This window comes from Cardiocondyla obscurior, linkage group LG01 (assembly GCF_019399895.1).
Source record: "Cardiocondyla obscurior isolate alpha-2009 linkage group LG01, Cobs3.1, whole genome shotgun sequence".
NCBI classification, from domain to species: domain Eukaryota; kingdom Metazoa; phylum Arthropoda; class Insecta; order Hymenoptera; family Formicidae; genus Cardiocondyla; species Cardiocondyla obscurior.
Genome location: NC_091864.1, coordinates 10,861,801 through 10,885,904, shown reverse-complemented (window position 1 = coordinate 10,885,904; position 24,104 = coordinate 10,861,801). Strand labels below are relative to the sequence as shown.

At 43.0% G+C, this 24,104-nt stretch overlaps 2 protein-coding genes across 5 annotated transcripts in view; one reads left to right on the top strand and one right to left on the bottom strand.

Annotated features, from left to right (window-relative positions):
* Nucleotides 1-2,783, bottom strand: part of Frmd5 (FERM domain containing) — a 29,707-nt gene extending 26,924 nt beyond the window's left edge. Inside the window, exon 1 of one of the 2 annotated variants that reach the window (XM_070659636.1) lies at nucleotides 2,325-2,783. In XM_070659636.1, the coding sequence (XP_070515737.1) occupies nucleotides 2,325-2,420 (96 nt within the window). In that variant the 5' untranslated portion in view covers nucleotides 2,421-2,783. The remainder of the gene's footprint in view (nucleotides 1-2,324) is intronic. The other variant, XM_070659644.1, reaches the window with a different exon arrangement.
* Nucleotides 2,784-3,234: 451 nt separating this feature from the next.
* Nucleotides 3,235-23,999, top strand: LOC139104371 (uncharacterized). 3 transcript variants are annotated; one of them, XM_070659820.1, is made up of 6 exons: nucleotides 3,237-3,782; nucleotides 4,188-4,239; nucleotides 18,529-18,587; nucleotides 18,777-19,162; nucleotides 19,479-19,787; nucleotides 20,837-23,999. In XM_070659820.1, the coding sequence occupies exons 1-6, from the start codon at nucleotides 3,713-3,715 to the stop codon at nucleotides 20,843-20,845; spliced, it is 885 nt and encodes a 294-aa protein (XP_070515921.1). In that variant the 5' UTR covers nucleotides 3,237-3,712; the 3' UTR covers nucleotides 20,846-23,999. The 3 variants fall into 3 exon arrangements, with proteins under 3 accessions (XP_070515913.1, XP_070515921.1, XP_070515930.1); XM_070659812.1 differs by lacking the exon at nucleotides 20,837-23,999 and having other exon boundaries at nucleotides 3,235-3,782; nucleotides 19,479-20,815; XM_070659829.1 differs by lacking the exon at nucleotides 20,837-23,999 and having other exon boundaries at nucleotides 18,825-19,162; nucleotides 19,479-20,814.
* Nucleotides 24,000-24,104: the final 105 nt, after the last annotated feature.

The following is a 24,104-nucleotide window of genomic DNA, read 5'->3' as shown; positions in this document are numbered from 1 at the left end:
CTAACGGTTGTATCAACAGTCAACGAAGCCCAAAAAGATTTTATTGGCTTTTAATGCGCACAATAACCAACCCTCTCGTTCGTTCGCGACGCAACGGTTTTCCACTCCACTCTCTCCTCTCTATCGGTTTGTTTCGATGTGGCCGCTTGCCAATTATTCCATCGTAATATTCATGTGACGTGCCGTGCCGTCCTCTGTTTTCCGCGGTCGCAACGAGTGCACCTATGAACCGAGCGCGTCTAATGAAGAGAAACGAACCGATCGACGTTGTCGGCCGTTACACGCGACTTCATTTCCGCATATCCTAAGGATGATAATCTCGTCAGAATCCCGGAAGAGAATATTCACGGGAAGGAAGGAAGGAAGGGGTTTTAATCAATTCCGATCGACAACTCCGCGCACGTTATGTGAAAAGGTAAAGGGATAAATACCGCAGCGTATCGTACAAACGACACGCGAGACTATTTAAGGGGATGGCGATATTAATTCATCGGAATATTCCTCGGCCGCTTGCGTAACCACAGACCGAAGACTCGAACGGCGATCGTTCGTGGAACGTGCAACGAGAGTAAATCGATACAAAGTTATACATTTCAGAAGTCTGTCGTGCACGGGAAAACGACTTGAGACAAGTATTAACGTAATAAGGAATTAAATTTAATTAATATGTTACAACGCGAATCGTGCAATTCTTTGTTCTAGCTTTAAGCACGTTCAGCTCAAATAATTAAGAAGAAAGAGAGAGAGAGAGAGAGAGAGAGAGAGAGAGAGAGAGAGAGAGAGAAAATGAGCGTTTTTGACAGACCGCGTGTAGAGACGGTTTTCTGGAATCGATCCAAACCGTGTCGCAGCGTTAAAAGGACCCACGAACGCGACATCACCCTCGTGTTCATCTGCTCAATCTCTGGAATTAATCGAAAGACAAACGCGACGGAAGATGCGAGTGACACGTGGAGCGGAAGGAAAAATAATCGGTCAGACGGACACATATCCCAAATAAATGTCGCAATCGATACCAGGGACGGCGTTTGTTTCAATAAATTGCCACGCGGATCAGTCCATAAACGCACGATATGCGTTTACATACTCGTAAAGCAATATGCGGACAAATAAAGTAAGATATAATACAAGTCGTAACGGCAAAGTTTTCGCATAAAACTATCTCAATATTCATACTTGAGTATATTTCAATAAAGATGACGCTTGTTGCGTCGTTTATTTTCTCCCGTGAGTTAACATGACGTAAGTTCGATTCTTTCGTCACGTTATTTCGAATTTCTAAATGATGCAGTAATCATTTCTGGCGCAAAAGCAGGTTTACATTTCCCATATCTCCGCTCCCTTCTTTCAATTTTGTTTTCCTTTTTCTCGGTTTCTCGTGCAAATAAAATACGATACGCAAAATGCGATTCGAAATGTGTCCGTCATTAAGCGCCATTGACCCAGTAGCTGGACAAAACGCGAAAAGATATTATCGATTATGCAATAATCTGTTGAATTCGTCAATATTATATTAATATGCCGAGCACTTATCATAAGAAAAACCTTGCCGTTTTAACAAAAAAGAAAGTGCTTTGTTCACCACTGGTCAAACTTAAAATTACTATATGTATACTCGCGCGATTAGTTTTGTAGATAAGAGCACATTTGCGTATTTGTATCACGCTGTATTTGAATGTCCAGCTTCTCGCTTATCGTTTTCTGACGACGCTCACGCGATCAGCTTCGTCTTTCTTTTCGTAAGATATCAAAGCAACGATAGCCTTTGTTTTCCATTTCCAAGAAATTAAAAGTTTGGGGAATGAAATTAAAAAACACGTTTAAATAATTTAAATTCTAATCGGAGTTTAATGTGAATTTGTGCAACTGTGCAAATTATAATCGTAAATTAGTTACATAAAAATAATGTTGAAAATTCGAAACTACGGTAATAATAATAATCTTTCTGGAAATTTTTGTTAGGCAGAGCGCAAATTGATTGATAACCATGCAAATGAGAAAGAAGTGAGAAGTGGGACAAGAATTATTAACAAACAGTGTGCTGAAATTTTTCAAAGCCGCGATCGCACGATGAAATGGCTTACATTGCGACAAACGTTAGAATCTTCTAGCATGCACGGTTCCTGGATTCGAGAATCCTGATTGGATCTGACGCAAGAAAGGCGAGAAAAATTCGGAGAACGGAAAATTAAATAATATGCTCGCGAATCTACCGTTCGATGCTCGTGAATGACAATGCGTAGGCAAACGAGAACAAGAGAAAGAGACTCGCTCTCGTAGGGGTAGTAAGCGAGAGGAATCGCGCGAAGCGAAGCGAATCTTACCTGAAAGTCGCAGTAGATGATTTCGTTGTCGTCGAACAGTCGAATAGTGGCGCGATGCACCACCGTCACGTCGCTCTTGCTGCCGAATTTCAACATTTCTGCCCTCAAGTCGCCACCCAAATTATCCCCCCGGCCGTCATCGTCTCTACCCCCACAGCACCACACACTGCCCGTTTATTAATCGCGGCACGCGCCGCTATCGTCGTCGTCGTCGACGCCGGTCGCCGTTGTGGTCGTCGTTGTTGCCGTGGTCGTCGTCGCCGCCGCCGCTGACGCCGCTGCTGACGCGCGACCGTACTCCGTATTACCCGGTGAACTTGCACAGCACGGCGACGCGACGCTGGCACGGTAGCACAGCGGTGAACGACGACACATCACCGTGGTGGAAGAACGCGGGGCTATCTATCAAGCAGCACAGCGCACAGCACGTCCCACTGGTGCGCCGCCGCCGCGGCCAACGCGACGCTGCCACGTCTAACGCACGCCGTTGCCGCTGTCCTCGCCGACAATCATGGCCGCTGCACCGCGTCTCGAATCTCGATCGCTCTCTTCAACGATTTCGGTAAGGAAGGCACTAATTTTTCTTGGATTTTCCCGACCTCACCGCGCCCAGTTCGTCAAACTTTTCACCGGCCACTCGACAGTCTCGGTCACCGCATGCTCGCTTATCGAGCCGATTGTAAACTCGCCATAGTCTCTTTCGAAAATTTTACACTCGTCTACGAACGCGTCGTTCCGCAATTGTCTTTACAAACGTTAACAAAACAGAATTGATCCTACAGCGATATTGCAAGCATCGATATCAAACTCAGCGCGCGACTTTTCGAATTATTACCGCGTAAACGAAATATTCAACGCGATCGAGTACCTGGAGGAATATTGCCGCGCATTCGGATTTCTTAACGAGCAGAGGACGTTACGTGTCAGTCAATTACACCGCGTCTGGAAACGACAGTACTAGTGTAGCACTTTCAATCGTCAGTTTGAAGATCGACAGTCGACAAGCAGCACGGCGCTGTACCGTTTGTCGACTCCAGCTTACCTGGCTCGACTTCCACGAGAGTACGCGCACAGGTTGACGACGGATACGTAACTACGATGTAACAACTTGTCGGTAGACAAACAACACATTGTTACATAGGTGTAACCTGATCTGATTATGAGTCGCGCGCCCGCCAAAGACTACCGCTTGAACCTGTGCAACGTTCCAAGATCACTCTCGATCGATAATTATTCTTGCACACTCAAGAAAACTGGCCGATAACGTGGAGTTGTCCAGTCTCTGCAGAGATGGCGCCTTCCGATGCGCGGGTGGGGGCGAGTCGAGGGCGTCGGACAAAGGTTGGCAGCGTCGAGCGACCGGCCGGCAGCGCATTCGCGGCTCAAACATGGCAGCGGCTACCAGCGTTGTCGTGCTCGACAGGGGCAACAACACCACCTGCACCATCAATTTACACGGTGTGTGTGCGTGTGTATGTGTTGCGGGCGTACCTGGGTTCATGTGTGCGTGTTGCGTGTGCATGCGTGTGTATGTGTGTGCACCCGGAGGTGCCGCGTGCGTGTACGCGCGCAAATTCCGCGAGAGGAGGCGCCGCCGGGCGTCAAGATGACCGGAAGGCTTTTCGCGCGTCGCGAACCTCGCTCTGCTGTGCGATCGCCGGCCCTCCGTGTACCTACGCGCGTGTTTTGTGTGAGTGCGAGGCTCTCGAATCCCCTTTTCTTCTCTAAACGCGATTCGAAGCGACGGCGACGACGCGCTACGTCGCCCGGCTGGCCCCTCGTGCGACACCGTCGGCATCCTCCCTCTTTCTTCTCTGCGATACTCCTCGACCGACATTCTCATCACAATTTTCCATTTTGCAGGAGCTACCGTGGTGTCCTGGCGGGTGAATAACCAGGAACAGCTGTTCGTTAGGTGAGTACCCACACATGAGATTTTGCATGAGTAAATCGCGCGTGGTAACGTCACTTCTCGAAAAGTAACGCAGTTCGAATTCACCTATACGTCGTTTCTCACCGTTACTTTCGTACGTTTCTGCATTTGCTCGGTTTATAAAATAGTTCCGCTGTAACTTTTTTATAATTTAAATTATATTTTACCGGGACAGCAATGAGATTTTGGCAACGGTAGAATGTTTAAAATGAAAAAAAAAAAACTAATTTAATAAAATTAATTTAATTAAATTTAATGTATTTTAAATTGAGTTACATAAACATTAAAAATTTGCATACGTAAGATTAAAGTGTATTGCTTTAAATTACGACAGAAATGTTTAAAAAGATGCAGATTATTCGTGAATCGTTCTGTACAGGTCGTAAGATGTGATGTACAATCGTTGAACGTTAAACGTTGACGCAAGTTGTAAGGTTGCGCGCGAGGTTACGCATCTTAGATGAGATACAATGCATTCAGCTTGATCACGCTTGATTACGACGGAAAATTATAACATCGAAAAAGCATTTGCACGAACAGTCTGTTGCAGGAAAATTAAGCGTGCATAATAATTGCGATTGTAGAAATTTATATAACGACGTGAAGCTGGTAGAAATTTATTTATAATTAATTATAATTAAGATTATAAAATTTATTCGATGAAAAAAGAAGAATGTTTAACAAATTAAGGAACTTATCTGAGTTTCGAGTTCTGATTACATAAAAAGTGCAATTAAAAATGTAAAATACATAGTTGACGTTTAGTCGCGATCTATCGTTTGAGCCCGAATACTTTTCGAGATTGACATCTTTCCGATGAGAACAAAGTCTGCGTGTTCCACATGCGCACAGATTGCCCAACAAATTGCCTCTAGTCGGACGAGAAAAAAAAAAAAAAAAAAAAAAGAGATTGCTAGTCGGGTACAAGAATGAAACGAAGGCGTCTGCGAGAATGTGCGCGCGATTTCAGCAATCGGATTGCAATGTTTAACATTCGCTATAGCGGAAATAAGGAGGCAAATAGTGAATTATAATATCTACGGATACAGATCAATGTCAAAATCGATTCGCGATGACTCACAAAAACAGACCTCACCGTCTCGCTTATACGTGACCGATTCAAGGTTCTCGTTCGCGAAATCTATCGAAACGACACAGAGTTCCAATCGAACTGATTGTGAGAACAAATTACTTTCCACGGAAGTCTTAATTTTTTAATTCAGTTTAACCGCGATCTCATTAAATGCACACGTGTTTGAACGCACAATTTGTCTGCATTCAAATATTAATATGGACTCGTTAACGTAGTTTTTCTCGAGCGCTGGCTTACGATGTAACATTCGCAAATAACGATTGTTTTTCATTACGTACGAACGTCGGGCTGTAATTCTCTGCGTCGGATGCTTCTGCGTGGCGTAAACAGTATGTTTCTCCTTTGTCTATCTTTAGCATACGCGAACATAATCTTTTTTTCACAGATAATCTCCCTTTTTATTGGATTATGTTGGTCCATATTATGCACGAAACTTTTAAATATCTACCTATCATTGAAAACCTCTTTCTATATATTTTCCCAATTTTTAATTTTTCCATGCAACGGGGACGTCTCTTTCTATCTCGATTATCGCTTTTTCGTAACAATGCAGCGCGATGTAGGAAGAGACAACGAGAGAAGGTACGCGCGCGCGCACACCTGCCGAGAAAGAACCGCGTAAAAGCGCGGTGCCCGTGACGATCGCTTTAAAAGCGGTAGCCCGAGAGCAGACGATGAAAAAACTGACGGAGAGCGAAGGCAAGGGCGCTCTCTGGACCAGTACATACCTTATACACGGGGTTCAGGGCCCCTCGTCGCTTGCCAGTCATCGGTCCTTCCGACTGTAAAGCCGCTGTCGAGACTGGGTTTTGCAATAGACCCGCGGCTGTCGGAACGACGACGACATGATGAAAAGTCGACAATTAAGCGGCCGCTCTATCAATCGACGCGTTACCGATTATACTTTTACCGCGAATGACTTCGACTTGGTGAAAGATCTCGTAAACGGACAAAGTCGGTTATGTATTTTTTTTTTTTTTTTTTTCCCAAAACGTGGCAAGTAATTATTTTTTCTCACGCTGCTTGTCGACTTACGTGCAACAATCACGAGTCATTGTTCGATTGCTGTTGAAACGACGGGCATTCCAGAGGCATCGTCGAGGAATTTTAACGGTCGCAAGTAGCACGCATATACAGTCTCACACAACGCAAGGCGCTTGGCAAACGCTCGTAATTTAGTCCAATTTCCCTCGAAATGGCTATAAAAGTTACGCCGGTATGTCCGGTCCGGTCTGGTCGCGATACTGATCGCGATGTACAAGGCGTATATTTTAATGACAGATACCGCGTGCGTCTGTCCGGCGGGTTTAATTTTAATTAATAACGCTGGTTGTGCGGTTAACGCTTAGGATCGTTTACGGGGAATTAACAAGTAATAAAACCGTCAATGAGTTTCGCATCATCTTTAATGAGATTTTAACTTGAGACGACCCATTTAATTATTTATTACTATCAAATGTCGCGGAAAAAGAGCGAGAGAGAGAGAGGCAAAAAGGCTTTCGAAATTAAGAAAAACCGCTGGAAAATTGTGTTTCGAGCGTATACGAGACATATTTTGCCTGGTCAAACTGTTAAACGCATCGACTATCAAATCGTGAAAGGAAATTGAATGCGTCCTTAAGCTGACCGATTATACCCGTGCGCTGTCGCATTGGTAACATGAGAGGACCACGTGCAGCATGTCGATCTCTCAGTTCTTACGATGCGCCCTCGTCGAACATCTGCGTCCACGACGGGGCCCAAAAACGGAAATGAAGAATCGGAGACCAAGTGGCGGCGCGTCAACGGTCGACGAGCTGCCGCAGCTGGAATTCAATTAGCGCGATAAAATAATCGAGATGCCGATGCGATCGCGGCAAAAGAGCTACAGAAACGGGACGGTTTTGTAGGTTTTGCTTTCGCTCGGTCGTGCACTTGGACCTAGACTCCGGAATGCGCGTGAGATTGTAAATCTTACGGGTAGAAGATTCGGGCGGATCGCTGCATAGGCTAAACACGGAAGGGTTTCGTGTGATTGTACCGAGAATTGCAGGCATATTACGAGCCACACGCAACCCCTTTCGACTTGAAGACAAGCGAGGCGACCTAACTGTTATCCACTAGGTTCGGGAACAGACAAAGACCCATGACGGCCGGGAATGACCCCCGAGGGAAGAAAGAGCGAAAGAGAAAGGAAAGCGGGACGAAGACTAATAGCTAGAGCGAATCAAGGAGAAGGACAAGGATAGGGGCTATGAGCAAGCGAAAGGGGTGCGGGTATACAAATGCACGATTCATCTTGACGAAGGGATGGGACGATGATTAAGGGTCCCTCGTCTATCCTCACCACGCCTAAAGACGTATACACATGCCTCGCGCACATTATCGCGAGAAGAAGCGAGAGAGGAAGGGAGCATGGAAAAGGAAAGCGTCGTTAATGGCTGCCAGCAGGACTCAACCATGAAATTTCAACTCCACTTTTGGATTAGAGGCTTCGTCCGAGCTGTGGAATTGCCAGAGCTCGTCCCGATCGCTCCTTGCGCGCAACTGTCTTACGAAAATATGTATCATTCGGGGCTCAAAATCACGCCTTCTTCAATAAGTATTCGATTCGTTCGAATAGAAATTTCAATCGCAAAACCTCGCCCGCTTAGCCGAGTGATTTTACGTTGACGATCGGACCGAGACGTCGGGAAATATTCCGAGCCATTGCACTCCTTTTTTTTTTGAGAGCAGTCCCAGCCCTCCCCGCGAGGAACAAGGAGAACGTCAAACGTTCTGGTATGTCCCGTACTCGCGTGCATTTGACACCACATACGTCTTTGTCGCTTGAGATTGGTTCGTCCCGGGCATATGGCGAGAACGTCCGTTCCCAGTGGTAATGCAAAGGTACTTAGGAGATTCTTTCTCCGAGCCATGGAAATATTACGGTTATTTTGCATGCTCTACTGCTTGGCATTGTACCCTCGAAAGAAATTCTCTGTGTTCTGCGCGCGAGCTTTGGACACTTAATTTCTAATTTCGAACTTTGACGACATCACGAATAGCGAATCGATCGAGAGCGTGTCGAGCCGTATCGTTAATTTTTTAAAACATTTTATATGTTTATTCTTACATTTAATTGATATCTAATTTTTTTATAATCTTTTTATTTTTTATTATAAAACGTAAATGACGAACAAATTGCATTTCGTACTTTGTTACGCGATCTCGAGGTAGAAACAAAACCGAGATGAAGAAAGAGAGAGAAAGAGAGCACAATAAACGGTAAATCTTGAAAAGAGTAGAGCGATTAAAAGAAAGAGAAAGATTCGAGGGAAAGAGATCGCTAATGACACCGTCTCGGTTTTTTTGCCGTCGTTTAAAGCGCAGATTTGCAACGGGAAATACGACGAAACGATGGCGCCAAAGAAGCGAAACCGCGACGATAACCGATGATAAACATCCTCGTGCGAGTGCTGCGACAACGACGGCCGTGTTTGCGCACTTAATTCATGCGATAATCATCACTTGGAGGATGTTACGTTACGCCGCGTTCGTCGGACGACGAAAAGTGATCGCGCAAATTTCCTTCGGGTTGAACTTTATGAGCTTGAACCACCGGCCACGGTCGAGAAACGAGACAATCGATACTCGCGTCGTAATTATTTTCACTCGTCTCTTTTCGAGGCGCTCGTAGAATTCATATTGTCATTTTTATGCAAATCACGGAGCACTGCTTCAGTTTTACCGCAATGGATTCGAATAACTTCTTTTTCAGATCGCATTTCGTTAATACTCTACTTTGATTTTTCAAAATAACGTTTGGTAATGCACAAGAATTGAGTGATATGCGACTCACGATTTATCGCAGCATCCATAAAGTGCGTTGTTGTCGCAAAGTATAGCCGAACTTGGGCCGTCCAGCTAGTGGCGAGTAACGTTTACGAGCGCGATAAGCGGTTACGCGCGCTTATCTGGCGTATAAAAAGCGTCATTTTGACGTGAAACATAGACCGATACGGTGACGCGCTTCCGGCGGAGCTCATCGGGGTGGCACACCCGCGAGACGGACCTCACGTGACTGCCATCGGCTCGATTATTTATCATTATACGACGAGAGCGTGGTGCATTTCCGGGGAATAAAAACGGCATCGTCGCTCGTCGGATAAAAATTGCAATTGATTGGACGTTGATAACTGCTATCTCCAGAGAACTTTGACACGGGAGATTTATGGTTCATTACGTGAACGGGTTGACACAGCGCCGATAAGCGATAGATAATTAGATAATTCTCATCGTCTGAGAAATTGCGTTACGAATTAAACTTTCGATGGAACGTGAGGCCAAGTCGGGAACTGCGTGCTGACGCGCGGCGAAAAGTGCGCGTCTTACAAAAGAACTCGCGTCACGAATTGAAATTGAGCTTCTCAACACGAAATCGGAAAAGCGGGTTGTCATCTTCCGGATCGGCTCGGATCTTGCGGTCGAAACACACCGTGCACCCGATCTTGAACCCATGCACGGCGGACGGGAAATAATGCGCACGGCGGCAGCGGCGGCGGTCCGGAGCGGAATCCAGTTGAATGGGAATGCTGTAGAATGCCGGCAAAAACCGCAGCCAGCGGGATCATTAGTCTACGGCCCAGCCTATAACCCATCGCTGCCTTTATACCGGGTGGAAAGAAGCTCGAGCGAGCAAACACGCCCGTCGTTTTTCGTACCGCGCACCGCAGAGACTCGTTGAAATTTCGCCCTCAAACGGCGACGAGAAATGTCGAATACGCGGGGTACAGGGAATTAAAAGGGGAGTAAGAAATCGGCGTTGTTGAGTATCTCCGATGAAACGGTTTCGAGTTTCGCGTAGCCGAGGGACAGAGATGCGCTTGAAGATTAAAACCTCGCTTCGCCGCCTGGTGATATTTTTCTCCTTTTCTCGATCTTTAATCCGCGTTACAAGTCTGACGAACGTATGTCGATTCAATCGTCATATACACCTTGAGGGAATTTGATCTCTTACAAAGGATATAAGGGAATTCCTTTCGCGAAAGTAATCCGAATACAAATCGCCCCGTACCGATATCAAGCTCATCCCTTCGACAAACATGCGAAAACGAGTGGAAGATCTACTTGGACCTTTTCTTTTCAACGGTTGCCTCGTATCCATACGAATAGTTGCTCGCTCTCCCAACAAAATTTTTTTCCCGTAGTTAACTTGGAATTTGCAGACAATTTCTTTACGACTTTATGAATCGAGTCGAAATAAGATACTCATTTATTGAATTATTTTATTCCGCTACTAATACAAATTTGGATCATATTTTCACAGCCGATTTCACAATTTCTTTATATTTTATTGTTATTCACGGCAATACGTGTTGCGTTAATTTTTTTTTTTTTTTTATTTATTTGACTTTGTAATTTTATCGCATTGCAAATTTTTTCTATTTGCATTAAATTATTTTTTTTTTTTAACTATTTTGGTCTCATTAATTTTTTACTTGGTACATAAATAGTAAGTCGAGTCATTAACGTATACATATAAAATATAGAATATTTTTTATTTACAGTTGTGTAAAAAACGAAGGCTCTCGGCTTTCTGCTACATTAATCTTGTCATACGTTATTATATTTAGTTAATCGGTGCTATAATTTATGAATCTAGATCAGATTTGCTGCAACATAATCGCGCAATCGGTGGAAGTGGTGGTTGCGTTATAAAACTAAGGACTTTTACATATCTAATGAATAGTGAGTAGCGTTTCAAGGTCTTCGTCACTCGTACGCGATTAAAAGCGACGTTGGTAGAAAAACCCTTTCCATTTTCGCGAGCGAGCGAGCGGCCGCGACGCGCGTCCATCTTTTTCACGGGCTGCCACGAATGACACAGTTGCGCCTAATGCGAAGAGAGCGAGACTTTTTATGCTAATTGCAAGTTATCCCGTGCGAATGCGAACGGAACCGAAGCGCGCGCAAACCAGGGAGCCCGACGGCGAAAAAGCTCCGCGCGAGTAAACGCGAGCAAGAACTCGCTCAAGGCGGAACGCGCGGCTTAAGCCGTAAAATAATTGCGTGTTTTGCAGGAACGCCAAGTGAAGTACTAAAATCTTCCTCGCGGACGCGGTGGAATTCATTCGTTACATTTACCGGTCCGTAAGGATCGCCGGACTCGTATCCACAACCCGCGTTTATCACCAAATAAATACGGGACGTTCGGAGCTTTTATTTGCGCGAAGCTCGCAAAACAGCATTCGCGTTGCGACAGTTTGTAACGATTTGATCTTTTATCAGCTCGAATCGCGAGATACGTTTTTGCACTGCTCGCGATAACGCCGTTACGTTGGAAACCCTCGGGATTAGCGAAATTCTCGCCACGCTCGTCATTGCTACGACCGAGGCAATTGTTTTGAAGGATCGAAATCTGTCGTTTAATTTTCTTTACGCAAAAAGCCGCTCAATTAACAGTCATTGCGCGAAACTCAGATGTCCGGTCGGCGGTTGTGTGACGAGATTTAAAATCCTGTCTGCGACGCTGACGACATCAGACCACGGCCCACTCGGTCATTTATGCCGACTTGTACCCCGGCGTGCTGCTCGCGAGAAACCACCGAACCAGCTTATCGCAGTTATCGTGGCTCGGCAATAAACGCGGCAATAATCCTCGATTACCATGTTTAAGTTTGAATAACGCCGCATCGGTAGAAATAACCTAACGTTTTGCGCCCAAGCGGCACGTTAAAAATCATCTCGCTCAGCTTCGATCGTTCTAACATATTTCAAAACTCAGACCTGCTAGAATCTATTTAAGCGTCGCGAAATTAAATACAAATTTAACTAGTTGCACATATAGATATAATTTTCCAAGCGCGTTATATATTTTAATAAAAGGAATAAAATATTGATACGTTTGTCGGGCATTTATATTATACATGTATAATATACAGACAAGCTTTATGCTGCCATCAAGATTTTCCTCCAACTTGCTATATCTGACAACCCAAGTATCTATTTATGGCGGCTACGTCGGATTTACGATTGTCGAGAGATATTACGACGCAATTCGGCTCGTCTTATTTTTATTTTCGTACCCTCGGTGCTCTTGATTCAAGAGAGTGAAAAGTGAGAAAGCCCGACGCTCAAACTTTATGTATCAATTACGGATATCACCCTCCGTAGACGTACTTGCGATGGGATCGTGCGTGAAAGGGTTAAATGGTGCGTTAAGTAACGAAGCTTTTGAGGAAGCCGCGAGCGGGAAAGCCGATTTATACTTGGTCTGATTCAGGCTTCCTAGAATTGTCCGAATCCGCGATGTACCGTCGATTTTACGTGCGCACAGGGCAACGGAAAATCACGCGACGACTTTTTTGCCAAGCATATTTCCTCGTTTATCAGCGTCCGTTAGGTACCCGTGACCGCTCCGGCAACTTCACCCCGGCAAGAGCAGCAACGCCCGTGGCCGTGCACCGCGAATGCGTCCGACCTAGTATAAATAGGTTTGCTTCTTGCCGGCCTTAGTTAAACAAAGTTTCACGGTGGTGGTGGGCGAGCGACGCGGGGTTGGTTGGTTGCGAGCGAAGAGACGAGTCCGTGAACCTTGCAGAGCCTCGCCCTGCTGCTGCTACTGCTACTGCTGCTGCTGCTGCTACTGCTGCTGCTGCTGCTGCTGCTGTTGCCGGTGGTCCTGCCGGGATCCGGGGAAAACGCAAAAACCGCTAGCTTCGAAGCTCGAAGCGGATAACTTCGACACGTACCGGGTGTCCTCGTTCGAGCCTGAGGCATAGCTAAACGGCGGCTCACCCTACGGCGCGAGGGTGAGATTAATTCTCGAGTTACACCCGCGCTAACGGAGAGTCCGCGTAATTTGGAAGACTGAGAAAAGTCTCGCGACATCTCTCTCGGGCCGTCTGATAATGCGCGAGCGAGCGGGAGGACGCGATATATCATCCGACAAGAAAAACGGATGCGGCTCAGGTTTATTTACGACGGGTCACGGCTTCATTTTCATCTGCTTGCTTCGAACAAGAGGTAGCTTCTCGCTCCTTACTCCGCGAGTAAACGCTGTTTCGAGCTCTGTACATCATCGATGATCCTCATCGTGAGACCGCGGTGTCGAGAAACCACCGCAGATACTCGTTGCTCCAGATAACGAGCAGATAAGTGTGCCGTGATTATACGCTCTCCTTTGACTCCCTTTTTTCCCTTCTTCGTCGTTCGAGTCTACAAACTATCGTACCAAGAATACGCTTGTTTTTACCGTTCATAGAAACGGTCGGAGAACTCTCGTGCACCCTGGACTCCGACTCGGACTCGAAACGTTACGCACTTTCACTTCTGCCAGCATTCGGCACTTCGACCTTGCACTTGCGCGATTTTATTTGCGCTTGCATGGCATTCGATGCGCAATATCCAAACGCTCGCACTCGTATATTCGAGGCAACGCCGTCAACAAGCAGTATTTCGCATCGCTATTTCTTTCGCCGGCGTTTGACGAAACTTGTCCCTAGCTTTTCTAATTAATTATATATTTTTGCGCCGGTCCTGCTGCAGCGAGCGAAACAATTCGAGACAATCTGCAATCTACGGTTCCCCGTCGCGTGCGTTTTTCGGTGCGCCGCACGATACGGCGGTACGATTGGAATTATCCCGGTAGGAGCCTTGATCGAAAGGGTCCAGTTTTTCGCAATAATTCTTGCCCGCGGCCCTGAAACGAATTCTCGTCAGGATTTCACTGATCGTAAATCGCGGTCGTAGCAGATGGCCGAGTTCTCCGACACTTAATGCACTTATAATGCGTGGCATCCGCTTCCCGCATTTTGCCGCGTCTTTGCGACTACGAGACTGAAAAAGGCTCCCTTCGAGGGCGTCGGTTAGTCGCGAAGTAGTGCCACAAATCGCCCACGAAATTAGTCGTCAACGATATTAGCCCACCAACCATAAAAGTCTACTAAATTTATGAAAAAAAAAAAAAAAGTGATCTGCGAATCGAGTCGATTCCGATGTTCTACGAAAACGTCATGTGGGAAGAAACCGGATCTCTCAGAGGAGTTAATTGGTACTCGATAATTCAGAGAAATCCATCTTCGCTCTCGGGCCATAATTATGTTCTTACGCCAGAGCGTGGAAGTCACCGTGCTGGATTAATAACCACGATACATTGAATAATTAAATTTACGCGTTCGACGTGCGTTTTATATTATTCGCGAAATCTATCACCGCGCGAAGGACGAGGACTTTGGTGCTTTTTTTTTTTTTTTTATTTAATAGAAACGCGTTTATCTCGTCCGCGCGCGATTACGAATCGCGTTATTGAAGTCGTAACGGTCACGTTAGTTGCACAATATTATTAATACACGTGACGACGACATACAATTCCAGAGAATTCGTTCCAGTTTTGAGAAGTGAGAGATGCAGCGACCTCCGGATATAGCAGCTTCTTCGCAAGAAGCGCCGCTCGTCGCACCGCCATGTAATTGTCTTCGGCCGCAAAAGCGCATAGTCACACCTTATTTATAATCCCGTCGATTACACGACGCTCTACCTATGTATATCGCTCTATCGCGATAATTAGTTTTTACGTGTGTAACTGCAAGTGAATCCCGTGCGCGATCACGTGTTCCTTCTGTGATCGAGTGAAATTCGTACGAGTCTGATAAAATAATTAATAGCTCTCGAACAAATGACAAGATACTCGCAAACAAGCGCGTTTTTTGTTAGGAATCTATTAAAACCGTGTCTTTATTAATTTATGCATCTTGCCGCGGATAAGTATACGACTTGCGTTAGACGCAGCGCCGAGTTAAATATCGTAAACAGATTCGAGTGGAAGAACAGGTGTTTCGGTGGAAGCTGGCAAGTCAAGGAGCTCATTACCCCCAAATCCGACGGAGAATTGATTGTCCTCGTATTCTCCTCGTACGTAATGCTCCTTGATTTCTTGAGCAGGCTCGACTGCGAGACATTCGTCAAAAACGCAAGCGAATTTTTCACAAGTCCACCTTCCATATTCGTATCTCTTCTTTTTTTTTCTTTTTTTTTTCTATTTTTTTCTTTTTTTTTCTTTTCTTTTTCGGCGAGTATCGATGATTCGCTGGCTGTTTAGCATCTCTGACTTGCTAACGACTCATTAAAACCGAAGGGTAATTTTTCACTTGGCCGCTCATTAATATTCCTTCTGTGCCGCAAACTCTCGCCGTGTACCGCGAGAAACGTCGTCGAATCCTCGCTTCTCCTTATGGTCAAAAATAATGAGCGCGCGCGAGATAACGCGGGAAGATCTTTTCGGGAGGACGCGAACCTGCGGGAGTAATTTTCGAGCGACTGCACCCGGCTGGAAGAAACCATGCAATTGAAAATTGTTGCGCTCGTAAAAAGCGCGCGTAACGTACGTGCGGCGGGAGTTGATTCGCGGCGAAAAGCATCCCGAAAGTCCACTGTACCGTGGACGCGTAAGTGTGCGAGTCTACGAGCGTTGGATTAGGCGCTGCGAAAATTAATTGCCGTGTTTATTTGAGATCGTTTCTCGTAGGGAATGGCATCGGTGGCTGGTTTGCAAAATCTCTCGGTTCGCTGAAGAAAATGTGACGCGTACGAATCAAGTTGCCTTGCCTTGCGCCCCGGCAATTACCGAGCACCCTGTATACTCTCGGTCTCGCGGCGCGACGATATCCCCGCGAATGCCGGGCGTAACCGCGTCGAGAATTGGGTGCCGGGCGTAGCGAGCGGCAACGGGAGATCCCAGCAGCTAGAAACGACCAGGAGGAGAGAGAGAGGTTGGAAACTGTGATGCCCGCAAAAAGCATGGCAGACAGCGCCGATCGTTTTTGCTCGGCGTCAGCCGCGTTCCTACCGCCGCGTCGTCGTACTTGGTGGTGGTACATCGTTCTACCCTCTCGTTTCCTCTCTCCCCTCGGCCCTCTCTTTGCCCGCCGCGTTCGTCCTTCCTTCTCGCATCCCTCTGGCCTCCCCTCGTTCTCTTTCTCTCGGACGTAAGTTCCCTCCGTCGCTCTCCCGCCTTCTCTGTGTCTTTCTCCCGTTTGCTGTGACACTCGGGTTGTCGCGATCCATCTATCTGTCCATCTCTCCATCTCTGTTTCCATGTTCCATTCGCCTCGGGATCGCGCAAACGGATGGGATTACCTTCTCCTCCTTCTTCGCGGTTTACGCATCCAGGAAAATGGATTACGTCGCATCGCCGCGAGAGAATGCCATGCGAATAGCGAAGCGCGAAGAAATCGAGATTTCGTCATCGGCTTGCCTGGGTTGAGACGGATATCGAAATCATCGTCCAACCCACACGAGGGATTCGTTTTCGCTCGATGGCTCTAATTGTCTTCATCAGCCATCGAGCCGGATGAACAATTTAACGTACGGATTGGAACTTCTTACCGTGATGTTCGCGCATAGAATATAGGCGGACGTTTCTTTTTCAAACGCGAGTATTTCACCGAGCTCGTTAATCGACGATTACGCGGTTTCTCGCAGCTTAAGAACGCGGTTCGGGCATCGATAAGTTTCGATTTCGCGCGTTTCTCCGCGCAGTCTTGGATCCCGAGTGTATCCTCGAGCTTCTTCTTAGGAACATCTCCGCGGCCCCTGACAGGCTTGACTAATGGTCATCCTGCATCCGCCCTCCGGCTTTATACTTCTCCGCATCTCTTTCTCTTTTCTTTTTCTTTCTCCCCCCGATGCTCACGCAACGCGACATCTCCGTCTCTCTTCTCGAGGATATCAACCGCTCCGAGAGCATTCTATTTCGCTAACGAAAGGGATCAACGAGTTTTCTAACTCGCTCGAAATTCTCCCAGAACCCCGGCGGCTTTTAAAAATGCTCCATTCGCTTCAAAAACATTTTACAATTTTGCGCTCTTAGTTTCGTTCACAAACATTTTTCTCTTACATGATACAGTCGCGAAAGATGTGGGATTTATTGAGACGCGTACAATATTTTTTTTTATTTTTTTTATTTATTTTTTAATATACAACTGTTAGAACACTGAGAACGTACCTTGATGTTATCGCGAACATTGGCTATTAACGTAAATAGGAACCCGTTAAAAAAGCACCTAATTATGCTCGTTACTTAAATAGGATTTTTCTTCTCCCGTCTCTTACAGAGCTGTCTCAACTAACTCTGTGTACAATGAAACGTATTCTCGAGGATTCTTTTCCGCGAGCTCTACAAATTAAGTATTCTACAACGAGATACCGTAATTACTCATTCGCCCGCGAAATGATCATTGTTAAAAAATACGTTGACGGAACAGGCGAAGAAAAGATCTTGTCTTTTTATTTTTTTTCTTTTTCTCTTCCTTTGCGAAACCAGCAACTTAGTTCCGCCGACCTGCAGAGATTCACTTTCAGCTGCAATTCAAACAATGCACGGCTAGTGCTATAAAACTATACTTCCCTCGTAAAAAAATTCAGCTTTTGAGCTATACAACCGGGCATTGTTTATTGACCCGACTAGATGTCTCATCCTTTCTGAGAATTTTAGACTGCATCGGAAGCTGACGAAAGAGCGGCATCGGCTGGAATATAAAGAGCGCAAAAGGGAACATTCTTCAACCGCAGATTGCTCCCATTTTTATTTAAAAAAGAACGCGATGCGTATCTGAATTTTAATGGTTTTTTTTACGTTCTGCAAAAGTTCTGCTTGGAATACTTATTATTTTTATTAGACTTCTTGGTGATTATATTTCTGCTGTTTCTCGATGACAAATCGTTAAGTCGTTCTACGAACATTTACATCTATGCACGCCTACAGACAGTTTCATTAATCTGATATCTGATACGGGTGCAATTTACAATAACAACGAGCGATATCAGGGCGCAACAGAAGCAAGAGATATTCGTTCGTATATTTTTCGATGTTATCGACAATATTGTAGATTCTTTGGATTTTTTTTTTTTTTGGTTGATACAGGAAGAATAATAATAAAAAACCAAACGCAAGCGTAAAAATAAAACGCGGATAAATAAATTCGCGCTTTGTTTTTAAAATAATACGTTCTCTTCGATTTTTTACAGGATATTTGTCCCGTTAAATAATGAGAAGTATCAGACTAAAATCGTACCACGTGCAACATAATAAATTTCGATTAATTACTATAAGTATCTAAAATAATAAAAATAATAAACCGGTGCTTTTTCAAATTTACAAGCATCGGCAATTTTATTTCTCTTTAAGTAAACTACAGCTGAATCCTTGTATGTTTCAGTAAGCAGGCAGTGTTCGATGGAAAAAAAGCAATCAGAGGCGGCATACCATTTGTCTTTCGTAAGTATTAAACAACGTAACGCGTTTATTAAAAAAAAAATAAATAAATAAATAAAAATTAAAATTTTACTCACAAATCTTTTAACACGCTAGACTTCAAATCACTAGCTTAAAAAAAACAATTTAAACGCTACGATTCGAACGAGAATCTGACTGGGAGCCTAATTTAAAATCAATCTACAAAAACAGCATCGATATTTACATGGTCCAACACGATGCACGATGTTATCCCTGCAGCACAATTCGGAGCATGGACGTTTGGCCCGCCTCATGGCTTTGCCAGGATCATTCGCTGGAATGTGGAAAAGTCACCGGAGCGTTTGCCGAGTGGAGACATCGAGGCAATCTTCTCGATAATGGACAGCGAATTCACGCGATCGCTATGGAACTCACAGTTCAGGCTAACGTATAGGCTAATATTGCGCGAGAAGGAGCTGCATTTTAATATCGGCGTGTACAACCCCAGCAGAGAAGACACCTTCAGCTTCAATCTGCTTTTACACACTTACTTTAAGGTGCCCGACGTAAGAAGATGCCAAATCACGGGACTCCACGGATGCACGTTTGTCGATAAGGTAACGATAGACTTTTCTGACTCAATTCTGTGAACTAGCAATTAATACGACCAAGGAAATGGACTGAAAATTTCGTTGTAAAACTCAGAGAAATCGCTTGTTGCTTTTTGTTAATAACTCGGACGTTATCGGTAGGGGGTTGATTGTAAAACTCGTACAGAAAGAACTATTATTTTACTGTCAAAGATACCCATCTTTAAACAGCTGACTTGAGACGGCATGTACATACGATGCTCTGTTAAGGTCCGCGGCATATCGAAACGATTATCGCAAACACACGCAATCTTGACATGTTGTCTTTTATTCACGCCTGCAGACTAGGGACAACCAAATTTTCCAAGAAGGCCGCGACGTCGTCACGGTGTGCGAATGGACCGACCGGATCTATCAGAACACGCAGCCGGAACATATCATCACGAATGTCGTATCCGGTAGAAAAATGCGCGTGCAAAAGTACAACTTTCCCGACACGGTAGTCTGGAATCCCTGGCAAGAGAAGGCGCGCGACATCCCGGATTTCGGTGACGACGAATTTCCCAACATGATATGCGTTGAAAGCGGACACGTCAGTAGCCCAGTTATACTGCTGCCAGGAACGGCCTTTGAGGCGAGTCAGATATTACAGGTGCGTGAGTCCCTATCGCTGATTGTTGATAGATAATTGCTTCTGCCGGTGCAATTAACGGTAACCGTAGACGTACCATTGTAATACGATACATTGATCAAGCCTATTCGTAAAGTATAAAAGAGGAAAACTTAAACTATCGGTACGAAATACGCTCAAGTCTCATATTAATCCTGAAACGTGCAGACATCTTTTACATATTTTAATACTTCGTGCATAGCACCTTATATTCATAAATTTAACTTATAAGCGTTTAATGATTATCTGCACATAGATATCGGGTACGTTCGTAATTAATTACATGACGAAACCAAATACCTGGTGTAATTCGAATCGTCATACTCTTATCTGAAATCTTACGCTATTACTCGTAATTATAATTATTCGTGATACCACTCGTTGTTATATGGCAGCCATGAATAGATAATGACTGAATAATTGGCCCAAGATCTATTTGCATTTCTGTAAACTGCTAGATATAGGCAAACTTTTGCTTTTGCTGTAATTATTTTAATTTGCGAGGAAATTATTAAAACTGCGCGAAACAAAGGAAATATTTTTTCACGCAACGATTTACTTTAAATAACTACTTATCAATATGCATATAGTATATGTATACATATACATATATTAAAGCACTACTATTATTATTAATTAAATATTGTTAACTACTTCGTGTTGCGTAATATCTTAACATTGAAATTAATAGCTAGAGGCATAAAGTTGTAAGTTTCTTATGGAACGCTCTCTACCATCTGATGACGTAAAGCTATATTAAATCTGCACATGTATAAATAACAAAATATGAGTTGCAAATGTCGGAATATTTATTCATCACTTTATTCATGGAAATCCTTGCAAATTAAAATTGTCGATGTATATGTATGTTGAGATACTAAAATCGTCGAATGCAGTCAAAAACCGAAACCTTTAAACAACGAGAGTTCTTAGATAAGTTAAATTGTATTTGTCCTGTTCATTACGTAATATTACAGCCAGTTGCGTTTGAGAAACGTGTCTATGACTCATCTTTTTTATCAACGTTTCAGGTGATGTGAGTAGAGAGTGGACCGACGTCGCACGTCAATGCCGGAGGCGGTACCAATTCGCTGCTTCCGTCGTCCTCAGCATCGTCCGCGGTCTGGCCAACGGGCACAGGGTGGCTTTACATGCCACCTCCGCCGCCACCCCCGCCGCCACCACCGCCACCTCCGCCACCCCCGCCGTCACATTCGCCGCACTCGTCGCATTTGCATTCGCATTGCGTTGCCCAGACCTGCACGATATGTTCTCTGAATCTTTAAGAATCTCTAGGTCCGACGTCAAGTCTGCAAACTGTGCGAGCCCCTAGAATCTCTTCATTTCTCACTTCTCCGATCGTTTCCTCGAGAGACTCGATATTCCACAACGTCTCGCGAATGAAGAACCTTTTTTTTGTTCATCGAAGAAGCGATAAACCGTTCGAAGGTGAGTAATCCTTTAATTTTATCCAAGAATCAATTTCATTCGTTCAACCTACGTTTTACTTTCGTGCTTCACCCGTACTCTACAATAGAAATCACGATAAACTGAAATAATCCAAAATGACTGTAGAACAATCGAATATGCAAACGTGAGAGATAGATTTGTCTCTCTTTATTTTCCGCCGTCCAGATAATCCGACACACAGGATTTATAAATGGGTCAATTACATTATCTAAAGACATTACATTAACTGAAATTATTATTTTATTTGCAATATTTATTTTCCTCTTATTAAAGATAAAATTGCAGGGAGGTACTCGCATAAAAGTATTACATGGAATATAACAGAATTCCTCTGTTAGACTTTTAAAGAACATTATCTTAAAAGGGACGAACAAATTAAAATTTACTCGTCCGTTACAAATATGCATACATTCCATATATAAATGGAAAGCGAAAGAAATATATGTCTCGTTTCGTATTCTTAACTTATCCCGTTTAGGTATTAGAACGCAATATATTGTTTATAGGTGTAGATTGGTATTAGGTATATAAGAGGTTTTGTTAAATTTCTATTCCACGATAAAACTTCCTCTACAACAGAGTTTCCAAGTATTATAAAGTAATTAATCGTTCGTGTTAATAAACGACGATTCGATCTAGTATGCTTGCTGCAAGATGTACATTTGAAATTAGTAAATAGCAGAAAACGCACTCAAAAGATATTTTGCGTTATATCAGCTGTAACAAAAATGTTCTCGAAAAGAAAATTATACATAAATCTTCACTTTTTAAAAACGTTTAAAGGCACTATACTTAATTATTTTCTCAGAGGCGAAGAGTTTAACTTAAAGGTATTTTTATTTGTGTAAATTTATTACGTGTACAAATTGTAAGAAGACTTTAACCTTTAATTTTTTTTTTCAGTTTTGTGCTAAACTGGTTTATGAAAATTTAATAGATTTTTTTTTCCATATATACATATATACGATTAAGGTGTTAATGAGATTTAAACATCTTTCCTATTGTGTATTACACGGAAAATAATTCTGAAGTACAAAACATCTTGTATTATTTAATTAAATAATTATTATAAAGCGCGATAAAGGGATATCACGAAAAATAAATCGGATTAGATTTATGAAATTTATTTAAAATAAAAAAAAAGAATTTCTCTTGCAATTTTATAGTATAACATTTTAATATAAGATTTTATATGACTTTTTCAAACATTACGGATAATCAGCATGCTACGTGTGCGTGAATTTGTTTGATCCAATATAATTTACATATGAACAATACGAATATGGTGCTATTGTTGCAAAATGATGTAATGATAAGTCGCAACACATACACATGCACACATGTATACAGATACACGCACACGCCACAAAGAAACACACGTTATACAAGTTCAATCAGGCATTTTTCTATAACGTAATCTTTCTTTAAAATTTTTTTAACTGCTGTCCCAAAAATATCGCACAGTGATTGCATTTATTCAATATATGCAAAGAGAAATCGAAAGAAATCGTTGCATCATCGAAATAGATATAAGATAAGTAATAATATTTACTGTAATATTATGATATTATCATAAAATTGCATGTGTATACGGAAAACTTTGTAAAGACGTTTAAGAGGAAGACGAAGGAAATAGAAGCAACATTTTGCCGCCCATTTTTAGATAATTGTATTATTATTAAGGTATCGCAACAACTGTGGACTATTCTAAGGTTCAGCTTTAGGAAACAAAGTCTTAGAGAAACTCAATTTAAGTAATGACGAGTTTAATAAGTTAATTAAATTTTATATCGAAGATTATTAAATTGTTAATAAAAACATCGAGCATTTTTTTTAAACTCAAATATGAATTTGACAGAGATAAATTAATACACAGGACCACATATTTTAATATAAATTTTTTACTTACAAGGAAGAACTCATTATTAAGTCATTGATAAAAACGCGTGAAATAAATTGATTACATTGTAAAGTTAATTGTGTGGGTGAAAAGAAATCGGCAAAAAGATGACACGTTTCTATTTTATATAAATATATAAACTATTTCAACGCGCGCATGTTAGTGTTTTACTCAATGGTCGAATATATTCGAAGCCAATGAATTTTTACGTCATATGAATTCTCAACGTCACGTACATAATGTTAAAGAGTATCACATGTAAATTCTTCAAATAAATTATCCCATACTAGTAGTGTACTATTATAATTAAGTAAATGCTCAATATAGCGCGCTATTCCTCGCATATTACTTGGAGTAAAACAAAAAAAAAAACAAAAAAAACAAAAAACAATTCAAAAAAAGAGAGAGAAAACGAGTGGAACGTTCCTGCTTATAGATGTGTTATAGGATGCGGAAAATTACAGTCTAGTAAATTGGAAATGCAATTGATAGCCACTTGGATTAAAAGAATTATATTTCGACGTTTTTGCAGATTGTAGAGAATACTACTTTCACGAGGGTTTTGGTCCTTAGAGGCTAGACAATATGTTCGTCATTTAGTATAATGTACATTTTTTTCTTTCCCCTATATTAGCGATTAAGGTTCGGTCTTCCACCGCTATGACATTTATCGAATCGTGTCGTACACCATTTCTCATTCGACTCAATGTTAAATATCCACGAATATTTGTGATTAAAGCGAAGTTATGAAATCGCGATTAAAATTAGTACGTTAAGAAAGTGTACTCTTTTTTGGGAAAGTGCAATAAAAGTGTGGGAAATAATTGTACAATCGCTATTTTCTCTCTCAATTACGTGTAACAATTTGTATTCAGTTACAGAGTTATTAATCGACCTAATCGGTTAATAAATCGATACCGGATTGTTCA